We start from the raw sequence: 23,096 nt of genomic DNA on the forward strand, positions 1-23,096 counted from the left end.
TTCAGTCTCCGAGAGAGTCTGAGGACTCTGTTACTGTATCAAGCAACCAAAATGACCTTCACCCTGATCAGGACTGTCCCATAATTCCAATGCCTGAGACCAGCAAAATGGAGACTCAGACCCAAACAAGTGGACAACAGTTGGGAAACAAAGAGACTCACACTGAGCCTGTCACTCACACACAAACAGAGTTAGATACCAAGTCTGATACCACACCACAGGCTCAAAAACATGAACCAGATATTTCCAAGGAAAATGAAGAAAAGGGAGCTAGTGATGCTATGGACACGTCAGTACATGTGAGTACTGATTTTGGAAAAACTAAAGATACCATGGATGTGTCAGCTCCTCCCGATACTAAAGGTGACATGAAGGAAGGAACAACTACACTGTCAGAACAAGGTAAAGAAAAGCATGAGAAAGACATTAAAAATGAAAAGGTGGTACAATCAGGTGAAGATTTGCAAATCAAGTCTACTCAGAAGGGACAAAAGTCACATGCTGCAGCAGTATCATCCACTGAGCACAACAAAGACTCACAGGAAAAGAGTAAATCTGCTGAAGATTTGCGAACGTCTTTAGACCCCAAGTCTACTCAGAAAGGACAAAAGTCACATGCTGCAGTAGTATCATCCACTGAGCACAACAAAGACTCACAGGAAAAGAGTAAATCTGCTGAAGATTTGCGAACGTCTTTAGACCCCAAGTCTACTCAGAAAGGACAAAAGTCACATGCTGCAGTAGTATCATCCACTGAGCACAACAAAGACTCACAGGAAAAGAGCAAATCTAGTGAAGATTTGCGAATGTCTTTAGACCCCAAGTCTACTCAGAAAGGACAAAAGTCATATGCTGCAGCGGTATCATCCACTAAGCACAACAAAGACTCACAGGAAAAGAGCAATAAAGCAGCAGCAGGAAAACAGGAGGGCAAAACTGATGACAAAACAGCAAAGAAGTAATGCTGCTTTATTTATTACTTTTGCTTCTTTGTTGTGTGTACATTTAATACCAACACTGAAAAAGAATTGCTAAGATTATTTTCCTATTATTTTTTAGAAAAATATCTCCAGTAAGAGCTCCAACTGAGGAACCAATGCTTACTGTTTATGTGTACATAGTAGTGGACAAAAGCTTCAAGTTCAAGAAAGAAGATAAGCTTTTATTCTGTAGTGCACATTATAGCCCTGAAATGGAAATAACCTACTTCAGGTAATATTTCATCTGAATCTTTTGATTGGATTTTTATTTTTTAGTGAGTGCTCTGTGTTTTTTTTTCAACTGACTCTGACAGACGAGACTAGCTAGCAGTGAACTGAGAGTAAACAGTGGAGTGTTATGTCTAACAGAAAGAAAGGACACCTAGACAGGAGACAGAATAGAAAAATAAATAAATAAATTTTGCTAATACAATTTCATTTTATATGTCTTTATATGTCTATCTTTTGCAGTTTTTGTTATAGAGAGTGTCAGTCCTGCATTATGTAGTAAATTCCAGTGTATGCACAATGTTGTATGCACATGTCTGCGGAGTAATATTTTCGGAGTTAGCGTGGCCAAGGGTGGTGGGAACCAATGTGATATCCTTTCATGGGGCTCAAAATCCCTGCCATAAAGAGCATTAAATCATTGTCTGAATTAGGGCTGGGCGATATGGATCAAAAATTATATCTCGATATTTTTTTCTGAATGGCGATATACGATATATATCTCGATATTTTTTTATTCCATAAGGTAATAACAGAAAGACACTTCTGAGACAAAGCTACATGTTCCAATTTTTTTACAGGCACTTTTATTAATATTCATGCTGGGGAAGCTTCACACAAGAATTATTTTTGCTTAAAAAAAAAAAAAAAGAGCTATTCTAAGAAAAAAAAAAGTTGTTTTCTAAGGCATCTCCTGTTGTCTAACGTGAATTACAAATATATTGTCTGGCCCTTTAAGAATGTTAAGTGTACTATAGGGCGCAGGGAGCGAGTGTGTAGGGAAGATGTTGGAATGACACGGTTTCCGGCTGAGCTTGTGTGACATTAAAAGTAAAACCCCGTTAAAGTAAACCCCTCGTTAACCCCCCACCCCCCCATGTTTGGACTTTATACATTATTTTATGTATATGTCGCCACAACATTAACATTTACATTAATATTTTCTTTTACTGTATAGAACTCAGTTCTGTAATACAGGCAGAACTAATCGTTCATGTTACTGTGTAACTATTACAACATTTAATGCATTTTAATCAGCGTTCTTCTTCATGCACTTTATTATTATTTAACAGCTTTATTTGCTGTTTAATTGCTGTTTGCTCCTTGTTTACTGCAGAGTTAGTTCATGCAATTTAATAATGTTTGGTTGTTTATTGGCCGACAACAAGAAATACTATAATAGAAGATAAATAAATAAATGACGTGTCGGACGCCGGGCGATCGTCCAGTATAAACTAACACAACCACGTACAACATCCAGTACAGAAATCCCCATAATGTTTGTTTTTACAGATAGAGCAAATATATGCACATCACATATACAAACACAAGAGTCAGAACAACAGGAGACGCACCGCTACGTTATTATTACTTTCTCAACACTTAATGTGAAGTAAATACATGCATGTCAGCGCGTGCATGCGCTTGTGTTGGTTTTTGAAACGAATAACGACTCGTTTTCTTGTTTTTTTACTTTGGGATTTGAAGTGAAAAACGAATGAAGGTACACGGAGCTGGAACCTTTTATCTGGACTTGTTTTCGGCATTCTCTACAGAATACATTATTCTGCTGCTCATCTGACACTTTGAATTCGAACCGTCTCCAAATAATTACAAAATTAGTCATTATTTTTCTTTTTAGTAAACAGCTCCTCTTCGATAGCTTCTGTCATGTCTTTATCCGTCTCCATGCTATCGCTGCCTGCAGGAATTACTGGTGAAGCGGTGGGCAGGGGGGAGTTGTGTTCAGTGAGGGAGAGGGGCGGGGCAGGTGAACATGTGCAGACAAACTGGGAGAAGAGAAAGACGAACTGTCGGATCTAACTGGAACGCAACATTTATATCGATATATGCGATATTGTCTTATCTTATATCGCGTATGAAAATATATCGATATTTTTAAAATATCGATATATCGCCCAGCCCTAGTCTGAATCTGCCGTGACACACGTCCATAGGTTAGGTTGGTAGTGGTGGCATGTTGGTGTGGCAACTGTTTTCTTGGCACTTATTGGGCCCTCTTATATCAGTACACAGCTTAGCTTGGAGTATTTGCATCTCTTTTTGGCCACAGTTTAACATTTTATAATTATTTTCAACATGAAATATAAACTTACAAATATGCAGGAATTAAAAGATGATGTCAACATCAACCAATCATGTTGCTGTTCTAAAAGCAAAGTGGGTCCTACCTAGCATGATAAAATATATAATTCGAAATTGTTATACAAATAACCACCATAAGATATTTTGGTCATAATCTTTTTCCCTGATAGCTATTTTGCTGCATTGTTTACACAGCAGTGCAAAACAAAAATCATCCATTAAGTAGCATGTTGTTAATTACAGAGGAGAATGGCCAGGCTGTTTTAAACTGACCAAAAGGCTAAAATAAGTTAAACAACCATTTGTATTTTGTGCTACAATAACAAAGGCACATTTGTTTCCAATTTTGTCAGCTAAAGCAAGAGTGGTCACAAGCTTGCAGAAATGGTACAGTAAAATTTGGAAAAACATTAACTAGACTGATTAATTTTTGTTTCAATCCAACTAATATATGGTAGTATTAGACCTTTTTTGTAAATAACATGCTATTGTCTTTCAGGAGAAAAACATATTGTAAAGTAACTAACATATACTGTATATTGTATATCTGAGTTCGAAAAACATTTGATGTTTTTCCTTTAGTTACATTTTGTTAGCGATATTTTGATGCCATGTATTCATAGAAAATAATGAAAGTGTTTAAATTAGGGCTGTCGCAGTTAACACGATAATAACGCATTAACGCGATCTCAATTTAACGCGATTAAAAAAAATAGTGCCGTTAACGCAAATTCTATACAGGAAAAATTTACCTATACAGGCAGTGAGTGCCATGTACAATTACATCACGAAGACCCGCATCGTTATATTTTGTACTTAACCACGAAATACAAATGACACTAGTTATGTGGAGAACGTGTTGTCTTTATTGCTTAATCCACAACTTGGAGCATCACACTTAAACATAACACGCCGTTACCCGCTGCTCACCTGATACACATATCAGCTCAGTGACGTACAGTGGTAACGTCATGGCTGGATTACTGACCGGGCCAGTGGGGCCAGCGCCCAGGGGCCCTTGAGGTCAGGGGGCCCTGGGAGGGCCCTGGCCCAAAACATTCTGCGATGCCTATCAACATTTATGATACAATATATTTTTATTTCCGAGGGCCCTCCATTTTAAGGATCCTCTGACTATTAGGGACTTTGACCCCAGGGCCTCTTGGGGGCCCTAGCCATGCTTTTGGGGCCCCTAGCCATGCTTTTGGGCCCTAGCCATGCTTTTGGGGGCCCTAGCCATGCTTTTGGGCCCCTTATGAAAATGGATGAGGTGTTGTGGCACTGCTCTGACTTCGACTTCTGGCTATTAGGGGTCCTAGGAAAGAGGGGGGCATATTTTTAGAGGGCCCTGGTTATGAGAGCCCCTACCAGGGGGCCCTAGAGAAGAGCAGAGCATACCATTAGAGGGCCCTTGATCACGAGGGCCCCTGCTATAGGGCCCTTGACTTCCATAGAAGTCATTTACCATGGCTCCTTGACTTTCTAGGGACCTACAAATTGCCAGGCAAGCTACCATATTTCATATTTCATTCAGGATTAGGATGCGCCAAAACCGCCTGAACTCACTGTCACTTCTGGCCATTGAATCAGATTTGGTCAGACAGCTTAATTTTGATGAATTAGTGGATGACTTTGCAAGAAAGAAGAGTAGAAAGAAACTTATATAAAATAGATTCTTGTGTTAGGGTTAGTTATTGACAGGTTGTTTAATGTATTAATTTATTTATGTTTTTGGAGGGGGGGGCGCGGGGTTGTGGCCCTGGGCAACTCTTTGCCCAGGGGCCCAGACTATTCTTAATCCGTCCTTGGGGAACGTGATACGCAGATCACGTAAATGATATATATCACACGCATGATAATAATAAGCTTTTTTCTCTCTTAATTTTCCCTGACAAGTGAAAAACCAAAATATAGCAACCTTAACATTATGAGGAAGAATTTCAAAGATATTCCTTTGCAATACTTTATAATTTCAACAATATGATACAGACTGACCAACACTATTAAGCCAAATCAGCATTGAAAATTGACTTTACTTTTAATAGCCTTCTACAATGCTGGTGCTTCTTAAAACTGAATATTGTCTTTTAAAAAGTGTTATTTAAATGCTATTAAATTGTTTTCCAACAAAATCCGCCCAATTTTGGCGGATAACCGCCCAATCTGGCAACACCGGAACGCGTTATTATTATCGCGTTAACTTCGACAGCCCTAATAAAAACGTATTTTGATATCCAGTTAGCAGCAGGTAGAATAAGGTGAGAATAAGGTGCAAAAACAATACAATATTGTGCAAAGATGCAAGTAATATATGAGTATGAGTATGAGTTGTCAGAACCCAGGGAATAAGACTGTGTTGATTGAATGAGTTTTTGTGTATGTTAGTGTATGTACACCGATCAGCCTTAACATTAAAACCACCTCCTTTAAAAAAAAAAAATGTGATTAATCGCAATTAACTATATGAAATTCTGAGATTAATCGCGATTAAAAATTTTAATCGTTTGACAGCCCTAGTTTAAATATATATTATAGCATATGTTTTTTTTTCTTGAATATAAATAATATCACTGATAAATGATTTAAATGTTTTATGTAAAAAAAAATTTTTTTCTCTTTTTTCCTGTACTGCATGTACACATTATAGGCCCTCAGAAAAAAATGCCCTTCTAATTGAGGCAAAATTCTCTGTTAGTAAAAGTTATGAGAAGCAAAGAGGCATGACAGTAGAATATTACTATGCAGTAAAGCAACAGAAAAATAAGATAGAGGCGGAGAGTGCTAGAAGATACCTTCCGATCCCTTCAGATAGCTCAGTTAAAGGTTTGAAAATCCATTCTTTACATATCTTTGGTAGCTCAGTCACACAAAGTTCCTGTGTTTTGTCACTATAAGAATTATTGATCTCTTTTATTTCTAGATCTGCACATTTTTGAGGGCCATATGAGCCGTGTCCATGGAACAGTGGAATGGATTGCGAACATGTTTAAATCTGGACCTAATTACATTCTTAAGGCTTGGCAGACTGCTGCATTGGTATTACTGGACAGAGTGTTTGAAAAATGGGAACCATCAAACCATCAGACCATGCAGTCATTTATACACCGCCTAAATGACTACCAGTGGAGTTTTTTGATCACAGCAGAGCGGGGAGTTTTCATTAATAATGCAACTCCTTTTGGTGTACAGGTCAGTAAAAGACTTTGTTGACTGCTTAAAGCATTTTTTAAATGTTATTAATTTTTTTTTTCATTTAGGTAAATGAAATGATAGCTAATAAGCTGATGAGCATACTAAATGGAGAACAGATAAAAGGGTCCTCGGAGAGATCTGCTAATGTCAGCCCGGTTACAGTCGGCCTCTCAGTGTTCCAGGTGTGTTGGGAATGTGATGTGAATATTGAGATTAAGGGCTGGGCCATGCTGTGTCGTCTAGTCTCTTCTGATTCTGCTCTTAGACAGTTAAAAGAAATACAAAACACCTTTCCAGCACTGCAACAGTAAGTATAAAAGACATAAGAATACTTTTATTATTTTTTAACCCAATCTGTATCTGCATATGTAGCATATCAATAATTACTATAGAGAGTATTTTGACACATTTATCTTCACTTGTTTTTTGTATACTGACAAGGCAGCTGTTGACTTTGTGATCATTTGATTGGGCTCAAATTTATACTTTACCAAGTTATTAGAATAGAAAAAATGTGTTTTATTATACAGTGTATCACAAAAATGAGTACACCCCTCACATTTCTGCAGATATTTAAGTATATCTTTTCATGGGACAACACTGACAAAATGACACTTTGACACAATGAAAAGTAGTCTGTGTGCAGCTTATATAACAGTGTAAATTTATTCTTCCCTCAAAATAACTCAATATACAGCCATTAATGTCTAAACCACCGGCAACAAAAGTGAGTACACCCCTTAGTGAAAGTTTCTGAAGTGTCAATATTTTGTGTGGCCATCATTATTTCCCAGAACTGCCTTAACTCTCCTGGGCATGGAGTTTACCAGAGCTTCACAGGTTGCCACTGGAATGCTTTTCCACTCCTCCATGACGACATCACGGAGCTGGCGGATATTCGAGACTTTGCGCTCCTCCACCTTCCACTTGAGGATGCCCCAAAGATGTTCTATTGGGTTTAGGTCTAGAGACATGCTTGGCCAGTCCATCACCTTTACCCTCAGCCTCTTCAATAAAGCAGTGGTCGTCTTAGAGGTGTGTTTGGGGTCATTATCATGCTGGAACACTGCCCTGCGACCCAGTTTCCGGAGGGAGGGGATCATGCTCTGCTTCAGTATTTCACAGTACATATTGGAGTTCATGTGTCCCTCAATGAAATGTAACTCCCCAACACCTGCTGCACTCATGCAGCCCCAGACCATGGCATTCCCACCACCATGCTTGACTGTAGGCATGACACACTTATCTTTGTACTCCTCACCTGATTGCCACCACACATGCTTGAGACCATCTGAATCAAACAAATTAATCTTGGTCTCATCAGACCATAGGACATGGTTCCAGTAATCCATGTCCTTTGTTGACATGTCTTCAGCAAACTGTTTGCGGGCTTTCTTGTGTAGAGACTTCAGAAGAGGCTTCCTTCTGGGGTGACAGCCATGCAGACCAATTTGATGTAGTGTGCGGCGTATGGTCTGAACACTGACAGGCTGACCCCCCACCTTTTCAATCTCTGCAGCAATGCTGACAGCACTCCTGCGCCTATCTTTCAAAGACAGCAGTTGGATGTGACGCTGAGCACGTGCACTCAGCTTCTTTGGACGACCAACGCGAGGTCTGTTCTGAGTGGACCCTGCTCTTTTAAAACGCTGGATGATCTTGGCCACTGTGCTGCAGCTCAGTTTCAGGGTGTTGGCAATCTTCTTGTAGCCTTGGCCATCTTCATGTAGCGCAACAATTCGTCTTTTAAGATCCTCAGAGAGTTCTTTGCCATGAGGTGCCATGTTGGAACTTTCAGTGACCAGTATGAGAGAGTGTGAGAGCTGTACTACTAAATTGAACACACCTGCTCCCTATGCACACCTGAGACCTAGTAACACTAACAAATCACATGATATTTTGGAGGGAAAATGACAAGCAGTGCTCAATTTGGACATTTAGGGGTGTAGTCTCTTAGGGGTGTACTCACTTTTGTTGCTGGTGGTTTAGACATTAATGGCTGTATATTGAGTTATTTTGAGGGAAGAATAAATTTACACTGTTATATAAGCTGCACACAGACTACTTTTCATTGTGTCAAAGTGTCATTTTGTCAGTGTTGTCCCATGAAAAGATATACTTAAATATCTGCAGAAATGTGAGGGGTGTACTCACTTTTGTGATACACTGTATGTTCATACAGTGAAGCAATTCAGTAAAACATTGTCTACATTTGTGCAGTTAAACTCACAAAAATGTTGGTAACATAAGGACAAATTTTCTCCTTCTAACAAAGACAATCTGCATATTTAAAGCTTAATTTCTTAAACTGAACATCACTGGTTAATACCATCTTTACTGTGAAACATAGTGGTAGCATCATGCTACAGGGCAGAGACATGGAGACTAGTAAGAATTAGTTGACTGAGGAATCCGGTCACATACAACCTCTTCCAGAGTGCATGCAAATTCAGGCTGGGTGACAGTTTACCTTTCAACATGACGCATACAGCCAAAACAGGAAGGGAGTGGCTTTATGGCAAACCCTATTGAACTACTATGTAGAGACCTAAAGATGGCACGCTTGTCATATAGTATGATGGGGCTTGAGAGAATCTGCAATGGTTAATGGGATAAACTGTACAAAAACTTACAGAATGTAAGAAGACAATTATAAATAATAAATAAATAGACAATAATAAACTCTAAAACGTGGTTTCACTTCACATCCCATATCATTATGGGTACTCAAGAGTAGATTTATGGGTAAATGGAATTAAATCCAGTTAAAAATTTAATAGACAACACAATAAATAATGCAAAAAAATCAACAGGATTTTAGTAGCTTCTGATTTATTTGTATATATAAACAAAAACAAAATTATTTACCTGAAACATATTGTTTGTTTTTGTACTGTATCAATCAAATACAGGTAATAATTATTGTAAAATATTGCTATCTAACTTTTATTTACATGATTACTACTGTCTAAACTTTTTGGAACTGAAGTCGTATTAAAACTGCTTAAAGGTTTACACACACAGAAACATGTTGAGTTTGTATGTGAAAGCTGTTTTTGTGTGACTTTATTTACATTTTGCACTTAAATTAAATGCAGTGTTATTTTGTTTGTTGGCTAGATTAATGTTTGTTATTAACTGTAATTAATTTGTTTTATTTTGTGATGCAGAACAGTGATAGAGCTGATGAACCTCTGTGCTGATCAGCTGCTTTCAGAGCTTGTGCTTTTGGTTCCTCTACTTCATTCTGTAAGCAAGCCTGGGTCAGACTCTGGACGACCAAGTTTGACTCTGGATGAACCAGAATGGGCAGGACTGCAAAGTGTAAAGTATCAGCTTTACAGGGATAGACTAAGAGGATTCTCTGACAAGAGAAGGTTTGTCCTGTTGTAAAACCATTTGTAAAAAGGAAAAGAATAAGCCTACACATCCAATAACCAAACTTTTAATATTCAGGCATATTCTAAAATAATATTATTTATTTTCATAACATTAGTGTTTACAGCTTAACTATAGTTTATTGATTTATTCATTTCTACTGCTCACATTTTCAGAATGATGCTTAAAATGGTCGAAGAGCAGAAACACCTATGCAAAGAAAGGCCTCATGTTTTAGTCGGCTGGCTGTCTTTGATAGCATTTGAGGATGTTACAGAGTTTGCAAAGCTCACAGGCATTAGGCCCGAACATCTTATTCAGAGCCTGATGTACAGAATGAAAACGTATGAATATAGCAAAAATTACGAATATTCACAGAACAACCTGAAGGTATGTCACTCAAAAATTATTACTGTTTAGTAGAAAATGTACATTTTGCATGGCTTCTTATTTTGCTTCTTATTTTGTAGGTCACTGAAAGGATTCTTACTTATGTCATAAAGATTGTTGAACAGCACAAAGAAAGGTATAAAGTCTGTAGTAGTCATCCTTTTGCATAATATGCTATTATAATGAAGTTTATTTTGATGTTTATGTACTGCATATTTTATAATGTGTATGTTTTTAGAATCATGTGCTCTGGATGGTTGGTTCAGTGCTGCAGAGATGTTCTCAAGAGCACTTGCAAAATAGCTCAAAGTCCTTTCCTGTTCAAGGCAGCAGTTTTGTCCTTTCAGCTACTGCTGAAAATAGCTGAGGTTCTGTATGAAGCCCTATTAAAGGTACTGTATGTTACACTGATGGTCAGGCATTCAAAAACCATTGGCATTAATATGGACACTATTTAGGTCAGGTTTTTTACTAACCATTGCAATGTGTCTGTGGAAATGTGTCAAAGTGTTTGTAAGGTTAGGCAACAATGTTGGACGAGAAGTCCTGGCTTGTACTTAGTGTTCTAATTCATCCCAAATGTATTTAACTGGGTTGAGTTGATGGCTAGGCGCAAGCTGGTTCCTCCGCACCAAACTTGTCCAACTTGTTCATGACTGTGCATATAGGAGCACAGTAAACAGCAAGAGACCTTTCACAAACTGTTTCCACAATGTTGAAAGCATATAATTTATTCTTTCTAAATGATTTTGTACAATTGCCTTTTGGGATTACCTGAATATTTTATTTTTCATTTTTATAACTGCTTTATCTTGGTGAGTGCCGCAGTGGGCCCTGCTGTACTGGAAAACACTGGATGCAAGGCAGAAATACCCTCTCATTAATTAATCTACTTCTTAACTTTTAAGTTTGCATGTAATGTAATTCATTCATAATTGATGAGCACCTTCCGAGATTTAAATTCTATTAAACCTTTATTAAAATAAAATAAAATACAGTGTGTATTACTACTTTATGGGAGAATGTGTTTAATTTTTACTTAGATTATGGTCCAACCATATATTGTTTGTAATTAATGCTGAAATTCAGGTAGTCTTATTTTAAAGGCTTCAGATGCATTTTTCTTGCAATTTTTACAATAATTATTCTTTTTTAGAAGGAAGAGAAAAAGAAAGAAACAAAACAGCTTTTAACAGAGCTTGGAAATGCTCAGGTGGAATTCAGTGAGTGGAGGGATAGTGTGCTTAAGCAGCCTTTGTTCCAACATTCAAAACTCTCTTACGCTACAGAAATAGAGGTACAGTATTAAATATAAATTTTAAAAGCCAACTCAGGGTACTTCATGTTCATGTGTGTTCTGAAATGTTTTAACAATGCCATAATTTCCCATTTAGCTTTGGGATGCCTTCTTTGGACTGGAGTGTTCAATAGATTCTGTCAAAAAGGAGTGGCTGTGCAGTGTGGACAAAGACTTAAGAAAGAGGATCTCTGCGGTAAAAACACACACTGGCACACCAGAGCTGGGCTTTTGAATACATCATATCAAATCTCAGCTCGATACAATGGTCTGTTGTTCATATAGGGGTGGGGTAGTAGTAACCCGAATAGGGTCTCCTCATAACTGATGCAACTACGACTGGACAGAGGGGAAGGAGTGCGTTGATCAGGGTGTGTCTCTCCGTACACAGGGCTGATCCGCATTAGTACTCGCCTAGTGCAGGTGTAAAGATGCATACAGCTGCTGCCCACGTTTCGGAGGGGGTGTGGGTTAGCTTCGTTCTCCTTAAATCAGAGCAGGGATCGGCATTATTGGAGAGAAATCGTGATGCAATCGGGCAATTGGGCATGGTAAAAGTCGGGAGAAAAATAAAAACAAAAATACAAAAAAACAAAACAATAATCTGTTATTCATTTATTTATTTTCTGGTTTTAATTACACAATAACAAGTACAGTTGTTTGTACTGTGTTTTATTCTGCAGCTCCGTGATGAGGAGAGGGTACAGATCTGTGTTGTGGAAATGACAGCGAAGGCTATAGAGAAAAGCCACAAAAACGTTCAGACTTGTTTTGAAGAGTTGTGTGTGTTTGCCATAAAAACCATATGCCAGGTTAGTAACTCAGATGTGTCTGTCATTTTATGCCACAAATAAACACTATAAGTGGAATTTGGAGACAAGTCACACATGTTCAGAGCAAGACATTAAAGCACTTTTTTAAATATGTGTAATGCATTTTTTCATGTTTAAAGTTACACACAATGTATATTTTGATTTTGTACTTATGCATAATGAATATGTAATGATGTAATATAATCACTTAAATAATATGAACATAGATATGTTTGAAAATGTATTTATTGGCATATAATAAAGATTTCGTGTAGTCTGGACCTACTGGTTCGAAATAGTACTACAGTATTTGCTTTTTAGAATTCTGCATATTTCACCCATTAATCTGATTTATGAGTTTCTATTATCATCAGCATTATGGTGGCCCTCGAAGGGCCGATTGCTGTTTTTCTTGGAGGCTGAATTCTGCATTTATATTGTTCTACTTTACCACAGACACAGCCTCATAACACAAGAGACGCACCGGTTTCTCTTCCTGAAGCACAAACTTGTTTTCACTTTCATTAAATTTCCTCCTTATGCTTAATTTTCTTATCTTCTTGTACATTTTAGGATCATGTGTAAATATGTGTAACATCATCTACTGGCGGGATGTGTCACTTTGCAGGTCACAAAATCAGCCTGCATTTTGAAAGATGCAGTTTATTTAGGATTTTACAGTGTATTTTTAAGACAATCATTCTGCCCTCACTAACAGACAGACAGACAGACAGACAGACAGCTCTCTTCAGAATACAGTCGGTTTATTTGCTTCCCAGCTGTGTGATACACTGTGTGCATCAAAATGAAGTAAAAATACAAACAATAAAAACAATAAAGAACCTAATACAGTAAAAGCACACAGCTGTAGTCAAGTGTTACATCTGGTACAATATGAGATTTAACCAAACGTAAAATAACGAGTTAAAATTGCTATAGTAACGGTAACAACAGTATTTAATTACGGTAAATTTGTAACTAAAACGTTGTGATATACTCTTATTATATATACTCTTTACTAACAACTGAGAATATAAACGCCACTACTTACAGACAATGCTTGGGTATTATATTGCAATATAATTATTTGTATTTATTTATTATTGTTTACATTACTGACTGCGCTACCCCGCGTTCTTTTGCCGTAAAAGTCACATGGCTTCTTAGCGAAGGTTAAAGTTAGTTGCCATGACTACGATGTCACGTTGTCTCTTAAAGGCGCAGGAGCGCATTAAATTATAAGCGCGTCTCTGTAACGACTCGAACCATCACAACAATCATACAGTCGTTTAAGCTCTCGCGGGCCGGATCAAATGACGCGGCGGGCCGGATCATTCACAGGTCATTTTCAGGAACTGAATGGGATATTTAGGAAATGGAAATGGCCAATCTGCAATCAGTCCTATCTATCTGTTAATGTACCTTTCAAAATTCAGATGCTGACCGAGATTATGAGTGTATTGTGTTTTTATTTTTGCCAGGAAAATAATTTTATATATCCTTACTGTTTTTATCACATTTAGAAACGTAGAGAAGGGAATCTTCTGCGTAATTGGCCTCAGAAGCCTTCTCCCTTTCTGTCCACAATAATTGTGGAGTCGGCTGCTCGCTATGGAGAAGACACAGTGACCCAAATACTAAATGCAGAATCTGCTGTCCATGTCCTGCTTTCTTGGGGTACATTATCCTTCTTCTATTCTTATATATTTTTGCAGTGACTTATATAAAGTACAGACATTATTTAGCATGTTTGACATGGTACGATTAACAAATGTTTTTGGGTAGGGCCATGTCTGCCAAGCCAGTTTATCCTGGGTTTTTTTTAAAGTTTATATTTGGCAGTATATGAGCCTATATATACTATCACAAATAAAACAACCTGAATCTTTAGAGAAGTTTGCATGTTCTCCCTGTGTCTGCGTGGGTTTCCTCCGGGAGCTCAGGTTTCCTCCCATAGTCCAAAAACATGCAGTCAGGTTAATTGGAGACACTGAATTGCCCTATAGGTGAATGGGTGTGTGAATGTGTGTCTGCCCTGCGATAGACTGGCGCCCCGTCCAGGGTGTTACTGTGTGCCTTGTGCCCATTGAAAAGCTGGGATAGGCTCCAGCCCCCCCCCCCCCCCCCCCCTTTATCATTAGGACAGGTTGAGAACCTGTGTACAGAATTGTTTGCTATAAATGTATTTTATTTACTTTACAATCTTTACAGGTGCAAGATTAGACAGTAAACCCAAGTGAATTGCTTCTTAATTTAAAAAAAGGGTTAGATTTTCCTCCACCTTACACTAATAAACACCTTCTGACCTTCTTAACTAGCAGAACAGACTTTTATGTTGTGTCTCTTTAGTAAGCACACTGTTTTATCATTCTAGGCTTATATACAGTATATGACAACCTGATCAGACTTGCACAATAATGAGAGGGAGTTGTTTGTCATTTTGGAATTTCTTGTTTGAAACACCCTTTCTGACTCAACATCTCTATTGGGTTAAGATCTGGACTCTGGCTCTTCTTTTGGTATCATTTTGTAGTTGATTTACTCATCTGACTTATAGCATTACACCATTCCTTTTAGTATTTTGGTATGGATCACTGTCCTGGTGTTCTCATGTAATCAATTAATGGGTTAATATACCAAAGCAACCCCATACCATAATTTTCTTTTTCTAAAGCCAAAACATTAAGAGGTGTATGAAAAACAAAACCTGGACAAATTTGGATGGACTGATTTTTGGAATAAACAAAACTATGTCTTTAAACCACATTGTCCCAACTACACTACTCAGGCACCTTCCATGTCCATCAAAGATTTTAATTTCAATAAATCTTTATGAAACGTTCTGAAGAACATACTGTACTACAAAATAAAAAATAGTTTGCCTCTGTATCTCTAATACAACACATTTTTTTCTTAACGTTTGTTTGGATTGGGGTATAGATCACAAACATTTCTGTCTTTGGAATAATGTACATTATAAAGCAGAGCAGCTCTACAACCCACATGTTCAATTACATCTTTTCAGTCAAAACACCTGACTTCATATAGCCTCTGTAAAAGTGATCAGGCCAAAGTTTTACACATTCTTCAGTTTAGTGTTTAAAATACATACATTGTTCAGAATACTTCTATGCAAAGAGTATTGTGCCATCCTGCCATGTATTACAATATAAATAATAAAAGTGTATGTTTTCTATTATTTAGAACACTGGAGTAAACTGGAGATCAGTGAGGATGCAAGTACAATTATGAACACTTGTCAGTCTACGTTGGGTTCTCTGATCCATTCACTTTGTCAGGGTGATATTCTCCTTGGCCACCTGCAGACTATACTGAAACATCGCGACCAGTTCCTAAAGCTGTATGAAAAATGTAGGTGCCTAGAACTGTTTGATGTAAATACCTATTACATATGTCTGTTTTGGTCTGTTAACAGCTGCAAAACGTCTATGAATGGTGCTTAAATTGAGTGCTGGCATTACAGCCTTGATATGCCCCACATATTTCCAGCCTTAAACAGACGTTGATGCTGGTTCTCTTTCCATTTTCCTCTCTTATACATGAACAGTTGTGTCTGTTGAGCACCCGACCTGGCCTGTGCCACCACTGAATGAAAGCATATAAATTTGATTTTATAAGCTGTGGTGGAACTTTTACTGTCAGAAAGCAAACTCAGACACGAGATTCTTTTTAGCTGGATTGAAGTTTAATGAAAGCACAATTGTGGATTCTTACATACAGCATAAAAGCATACCGCAGTAAGAACAACTAGGTAATTTTATATAGTTCTTTAATACCTCTATCGCCCTCTCCATCGCCAACCCCTCCTCCTCAGAGCCGGACACACAAAGAGAATCAGTTAGATGCTATGAAACATATTCAAAAATAAGAAGATACATATTGGCACCATAGTGCCATAGAGTCTGCTATGTTCTAAATAATTCTGGTCTGGTCTTGTGATGCGATAATCTGTCCTTCTTAGGTATCTTTTGTTTTTACATCCTATCTGATTGTTCTGTTCTCTTCTCTGACCTCAGTCACAGTAGTCCTAAAACCATCTTACTGAATATGTGTTTTTCATTCTACACTTTAAATACGTGAAATACTTTTATATGATTTTAAAAGAAGCCCCTTACTCATATTAATTTCTATCAAAAAACCTTGGTTTATTTTACATTTTTGCCTGTAGGTTCTTGAATTTAATAAAATAATGTATTAATTTAGACAAGTAATGAACTGTGCATATTTAAATATATATGTATGTCTTCATTTTTAGTTAAAAAAAGCTTCAAGCCGCCAAACATTTCCATCGATGCAAAGGGGCTGCTTTCTCAAAGAGATAAGGATGTCAAAGCCATAATGGAGCAAAAAAAGCATATGGATTTCCTTCTAAATATGTTGGGGAAAATCTCAGAGATGATCCATGGTGAGTTTGGTACAAAAAGAATGCTTTACATGTACTAAAAGTGTTTTTTTTTTTATTTAGTGTTTTCATTTTTGTGCTTTAACAGTACCTGAAGTCACCTTACTTGAGGAAGAACACAAGACTGACCTTCAAACAATAAGCTTAAACATGCTGGTGGGAGCACAGCCATGTTTTTCCAATCAAGATCTGAAAGAAATCTGTTCAACAATGGTGCTACACTATAGTGCTGATCCACAAGTACTTGATATGGCAAGACAGATGTATGAGCTACAAGAAAGTAATCTAATTCTCAAATCATGGATGGACGAGGCAAATGCACTTGAGGCATACATGATACTTTCTGTTCCGGTGCAACTGAATTTGCTAGAAGTCATTGCTGAAATCTGGCAGCCTTCACTCAAAGATTTTTGCCAGCTAGGTTTAAGGATTGCACAAGGACTTGTTACTTTTGAGCAAGTGGACATGGCTGTGGATGGGTGTGGAGACAAGGGTGATGGCACTCGCATCAAGAGCGAGCTTAATCTTATGGCTAAAAAGATTGAAAATTATGAAGGCCTTGATCAAAACTGGCCTGAATTAAGGTTCAATCAGATTCAGAAGTATCGACAGCTCCATAACTCAGCAGAGTCCGCCATTGCAATAATGAGAATAAGAGACAGACTCAATCTGCAAGGAGACTTCAGCCATATTTACAGTCTTACTCAGCTGGTATGTTATGTTTTAAAAGTTGTAAATTGATAGGTTACATTATTGGTGTGTTTTGATAAGTAAAAACAACATTGTGTTGTGCAGAATGAAGACTCATTCAAGAAGAAGAGTCTGGGATCACTGAGTGATGAACTTATTTCTGCAAGGCAAAAACTGTCAAACATCGACCGCAAGCACACAGCCTGTCTGGAAGTGTTCTTGAAAAGCAAGGATCTGGTGGACTGGGTTAAAAAATCTATTAAGGGTGAGTTTCAGATATAAATCTTAACTGCTATCAAATTACCTATCAGCTATTTAATATCAGATTAACTACAAATTAGCTCTGGCAATATGCATTTTGAAATATCAGAGCCAACTATATATGGAAATAATTTAGAGATGAATTAAATCTTACAGGGTCATATAACAGACAGTGATCGGGGTGACACGGTGGCACCATGGGTTGCCCTCACAGTGAGAGGAGCCTGGGTTCAATTACTTGGCCTTTTTTATGCTTTTCCCTCTGTGTGGGTTTCCTTTGGGTGCTCCAGTTTCCCTCATCAAGTCCAAAGACATACAGTGGTGCTTGAAAGTTTGTGAACCCTTTAGAATTTTCAGCAATGTTCTTTTTGGAGAGCAGTGGCTTTCTCCTTGCAACCCTGCCATGCACACCATTGTTGTTCAGTGTTCTCCTGATGGTGGACTCATGAACATTAACATTAGCCAATGTGAGAGAGGCCTTCAGTTGCTTAGAAGTTACCCTAGGGTCATTTGTGACCTCACAGACTATTACATGCCTTGCTCTTGGAGTGATCTTTGTTGGTCGACCACTCCTGGGGAGAGTAACGATGGTCTTGAATTTCCTCCATTTGTACACAATCTGTCTGACTGTGGATTGGTGGAGTCCAAACTCTTTAGAGATGGTTTTGTAACCTTTTCTAACCTGATGAGCATCAACAATTCTTTTTCTGAGGTCCTCAGAAATCTCCTTTGTTCATGCCATGATACACTACCACAAACATGTGTTGTGAAGAACAGACTTTGATAGATCCCTGTTCTTTAAATAAAACAGGATGCCCACTCACACCTGATTGTCATCCCATTGATTGAAAACACCTGACTCTAATTTCACCTTCAAATTAACTGTGAATCCTAGAGGTTCACATACTTTTGCCACTCACAAATATGTAATATTGGATGATTTTCCTCAATAAATAAATGACCAAGTATAATATTTTTGTCTCATTTGTTTAACCGGGCTCTCTTTATCTACTTTTAGGACTTGTGTGAAAATCTGATGATGTTTTAGGTCATATTTATGCAGAAATATAGAAAATTCTAAAGGGTTCACAAACTTTCAAACACCACTGTACAGTTAGGCTAACTGGAGCTGCTGAAACAGCCTTAGATGTATGTGTGTGAATGTGTGAGTGTGTGTGTGTCTGCCCTGTGATGGACTGGCGATCTGTTAGGGGTGTTTTCTGACCCACGAAACTGACCCACTGTGACGCTGAATAGGATAAAGAGGTGGTAAAACAGACTATAAACGAATAAAGAAATGTATGCTATGATGCAAATACTACATCCTGCTAAAATAATTCAAGAGTTTGTTGAATGCAAGGATTAATGCGAGGTTGTGTCTTTTATTACTACCTCATTTACCAGAATTTAACATTGTTGAACCTTTTTTAAGTGCTTAAGAAAAAATACAGAGTAAAATGATTCAGTATTTCACTACTAGTCATTCCAGACATGCATGACACTATCCAAGGAGAATTAATGTTCTTCTGGAGCCTGTCTTAATTAATGCCTTTACAGGTTTGCCTAATTTTATAATTTTTTGAATATAGTTGCTCTTTTCTAATTCTTTGACTTTTGCACTAACTGACCTTTTTATCTTGAACAGATTTAAGGGAGCTGAAAGTCTTTAAGGATTTGGCGTCTATTTCGGCTGGAGAAAATGACATGGAGATTGACAGATTGGCAAGTTTTGATGATGCTGTTATGGGCTACAGCCCGCTGTTGTTCTTCCGAAATAAAAATGCAGGCTTTGAAGAGTTAATTGTTCGTGCTCAGCAAGTCTGGGACAAACTCAAAGAAGATGAAAAGCTTCCAACAAAATTGGTAGGTATTCTTTTAAAATTATTGTTATTAATGGTAACTAGCTCTCTAGGTGTACCTTTACCACAAGTGCTAGCAGGGTGAGCATTCCTAATAATGAGGCCAGTAAATTTAACTGAATCTGATACACTGCATAACTGCATAATCTATCATACCATTGCAGTGTTGAGAATCATCCAGCACCCAAATAACCCAGTCGTGTCTGTGTAGAGGTCTGGCCAGCCAAATGGAACTGGGCTATTCCATATTTTAGCACTGCACCACCAGAGCATGCATTAACAGTGTGGGTTTGTTTTGTCTGTAGGAAGAATCTGCTCGTTGTCTTAACTGGCTGAAAGGCTTGAGGGAGACTCATGGCTCTGTTGAGAAGTCCTCTCTTTCTAAGGTCTCATCTATCAATTCTTCTGGTGTGTATCATCTGAACTGGCCAGTCGGCTCCTCTGGGAAGGTGAGTAGACAGTAGTGGTGAACCAATTAACTAAAAAGTACATTATGTTAAAGAATTTCCTGGTATAGCACATACACTGCATTGCCATATGTGTGTGACCATTTTTGTTATTAATGCCTTTAACTATTCAAGCCACCCCATTGCAAATCCATACACCCCTGCAATCTCAGTAAATTTTAGTGTAGTACTTACTGTAATACCACTTTCAACAACCAGTTTGTCAAAGTGATGCAACAAAATTATGTGAAATTTGCCAACTTTGAGAACTGCAGTTGCTGGTATTGTAGGCAAATGAAAACATCTAGAAGCAGCAACAGCTCAAAAACAGAACAGTAGTAGCATGAATGAAGCACACTGTTATTGGTCTTTGGAAAAATAAAGTGAAAAAGTGTAAGGGTGTTAAATTACACATCATCATCAGGCAGTTTGACTGACAGCTGTGGGTTTGTTTTTGCTCTTATTTGTTCATTTTGTAGAAATCTTTGGGCAGCATTCTATCTGTAAAGGTATCCAACAAGAATGAGTACATAACATACAGTCTCGATGAATTACTGGAATTACAGAACAAGCTGATGCTTATGTCATCCAAAGGAGAGCATGGCAAGGAGCAAGTCAACAAGTTCACTGAGGTACATTTTCATAACAACACAAGATAATGCCTTGTTGTATAAAAATAGCAGATTATATAACCAACATACACCGATCAGCCATAACATTAAAACCACCTTCTTGTTTCTACATTCACTGTCCATTTTATTAGCTCTACTTACCATATAGAAGCACTTTGTAGTTCTACAATTACTGACTGTAGTCCATCTGTTTCTCTGCATGCTTTGTTAGCCCCTTTTCATGCTGTTCTTCAATGGTCAGGAATCTCCCAGAGGATCATTGGATCATTCTCAGCACTGCAGTGTTAGTGTGTGTTGTGCTGGTATGAGTGGATAAGACACAGTAATACTGATGGAATTTTTAAACACCTTACTGTCACTGCTGGACTAAGAATAGTCCACCAACCACAAATATCCAGCCAACAGTGCCCTGTAGGCAAAGTCATGTGACCACTAATGAAGGTCTAGAAGATGACCAACTCAACAGCAGCAAGTTGAATGATCGTCTCTGACTTTACATCTACAAGGTGGACCAACTAGGTAGAAGTGTCTAATAGAGTGGACAGTGTGTGGACACGGTATTTAAAAACTCCAGCAGCGCTGCTGTGTCTGATCCACTCATACCAGCACAACACACACTAACACACCAGCACTATGTCATTGTCACTGCAGTGCTGAGAATCATCCACCACCTAAATAATACCTGCTCTGTGGGGGCCCTGACCATTGAAGAACAGGGTGAAAGCAGGCTAAAAAGTATGTAGAGAAACAGATGGACTACAGTCAGTAATTGTAGAACTACAAAGTGCTTCTATATGGTAAGTGGAGCTGATAAAATGGACAGTTTGTGTAGAAAAAAGGAGGTGGTTTTAATGTTATGGCTGATTAGTGTAGTAGTCATATGATGGGTTGTAATGTACAAAGAATAAAAGATATGACTAACAGATGTAAGCTATGTAACTATGTTAGTGATGTAATTAATTATGATGTAAGTAGCCTATCTTTGTTTTTTAGATATTCGAGGGAGTACAAAGAATGGGACGAGTCATTTTACAACTATGTTCATCTGGAAACTTATTTTTCCAGTACTTAAGGGTGAATGTAAAATGCAACCCCAAAAAAGACCCATGCATAAATGTTCACTTTCCCTTGCTTGAGAAGAATGTTGTGTACCACGGACTTGTTGCTGAGGAGCTTCAAAAAGCATGTCGCTCAATGGAAGCCTGCTATGAAGATTGGTGTAACTATATGTCTGAGATGCGCTCTCGATACTATGCATTGAATCACTATACCTCAGAGCAGATAGTTGGCCTTTGCCTTTGCATAAAAAACATCTATGAGAGAGAAACGCCTCTTTCACAGCAAATAAGGCACCTGCTCAACCTTCTCAAGCCAGATACCACCCTAGATGACATAAGACAAGCTTTTGAAAAAGGAAAAGAGAGTCTTGAGATTCAACATCAATACCAGTCTGAGCAGGATACTGGGGGACCCCAGAATTACGATGAAATGTTTGACATCTATGAAGACACCGAAAATAAAACCATTGATCCTTTTACAGAGGATATGGGAGAAGAACTTTCAGATTTATCTATTTCCAAGCAGTTGCACAAAACCGAGCTTCAGGAAGATTCTGAAGAAGACGAAATGTCTTTCATTTTCACATTGGACCAAGAATGTCAAAAGGAAGAAGAAAATTTGGAAGTTGTGGAAACTTTGGAAAAAATGTGGCAGGACTTTTTGAATGACAAACCCAGATACCTTGCACAATATATGGACATTGAGGTTCTTGCTTTGTTTTTATCCAGTCTTTCTGATATGAACCAGCTCCATATAAAACGCAGGTTACCATCTATTCTTCAAGAAGGAAAACCCAATCTTGTTCTTTGCCATCCTGCAGAAATGATTACCACTACACTTTCTTTTTACATGGAGAGCCCAGAACAAAAGTTTCCCTCAGTCGATGAGGTGTTAATGTGTACAGAAAACACAACTGATGAAGAAGTAGAAATCTTCCTTCGTCGATGTCTAGGCCAAGGTGCTCCAAGCAGCCATAAAAAAGTCTATACATTGTTCAATCCAGGTTTGCTGATGTATGATGTAAGTGTGGCTCTAGTTGAGCACTTTGAGGAAATGGAGCAGAGCGCTGGGTCTCGTTATCGCATCGTTATAGTCTGTCCTGTAAACCAAGACAGATATGTTCCATCATTCTTTAGCAACTACAAGTTGCAAGCAGGATTGATGGTTTCTGAGGAAAATGCTAAAGAATACCTCAGACGACACCTAACAGCCCCAGACAGTCATTTTCAGGCATATCCACAGGGTCTTTCATCTTGGATGGTTTCATCCAGACGTCCAGCTGTTGGTGTGTATTTAAATACATTTAATAATATGCAAGAGCCATTCCATCCTAAGAGTGCCAT

General features: G+C 38.0%; 1 protein-coding gene across 1 annotated transcript in view; it reads left to right on the plus strand.

Annotated features, from left to right (window-relative positions):
• The first annotated feature begins 511 nt into the window (after positions 1-511).
• Positions 512-23,096, plus strand: part of rnf213b (ring finger protein 213b) — a 64,442-nt gene continuing 41,857 nt past the window's right edge. Inside the window, exons 1-21 of the mRNA XM_063002879.1 lie at positions 512-958; positions 1,060-1,212; positions 5,962-6,137; positions 6,235-6,503; positions 6,572-6,813; positions 9,677-9,883; positions 10,061-10,274; positions 10,355-10,410; positions 10,513-10,675; positions 11,431-11,571; positions 11,669-11,767; positions 12,255-12,383; positions 13,907-14,060; positions 15,588-15,755; positions 16,660-16,809; positions 16,895-17,517; positions 17,602-17,761; positions 19,403-19,620; positions 19,922-20,065; positions 20,542-20,694; positions 21,688-23,038. Of these exons, the coding sequence (XP_062858949.1) occupies positions 807-958; positions 1,060-1,212; positions 5,962-6,137; positions 6,235-6,503; positions 6,572-6,813; positions 9,677-9,883; positions 10,061-10,274; positions 10,355-10,410; positions 10,513-10,675; positions 11,431-11,571; positions 11,669-11,767; positions 12,255-12,383; positions 13,907-14,060; positions 15,588-15,755; positions 16,660-16,809; positions 16,895-17,517; positions 17,602-17,761; positions 19,403-19,620; positions 19,922-20,065; positions 20,542-20,694; positions 21,688-23,038 (5,122 nt within the window). The 5' untranslated portion in view covers positions 512-806. The remainder of the gene's footprint in view (positions 959-1,059; positions 1,213-5,961; positions 6,138-6,234; positions 6,504-6,571; positions 6,814-9,676; positions 9,884-10,060; positions 10,275-10,354; positions 10,411-10,512; positions 10,676-11,430; positions 11,572-11,668; positions 11,768-12,254; positions 12,384-13,906; positions 14,061-15,587; positions 15,756-16,659; positions 16,810-16,894; positions 17,518-17,601; positions 17,762-19,402; positions 19,621-19,921; positions 20,066-20,541; positions 20,695-21,687; positions 23,039-23,096) is intronic.

The sequence above is a fragment of the Trichomycterus rosablanca genome, chromosome 10, assembly GCF_030014385.1.
Source record: "Trichomycterus rosablanca isolate fTriRos1 chromosome 10, fTriRos1.hap1, whole genome shotgun sequence".
In the NCBI taxonomy this organism is placed as follows: domain Eukaryota; kingdom Metazoa; phylum Chordata; class Actinopteri; order Siluriformes; family Trichomycteridae; genus Trichomycterus; species Trichomycterus rosablanca.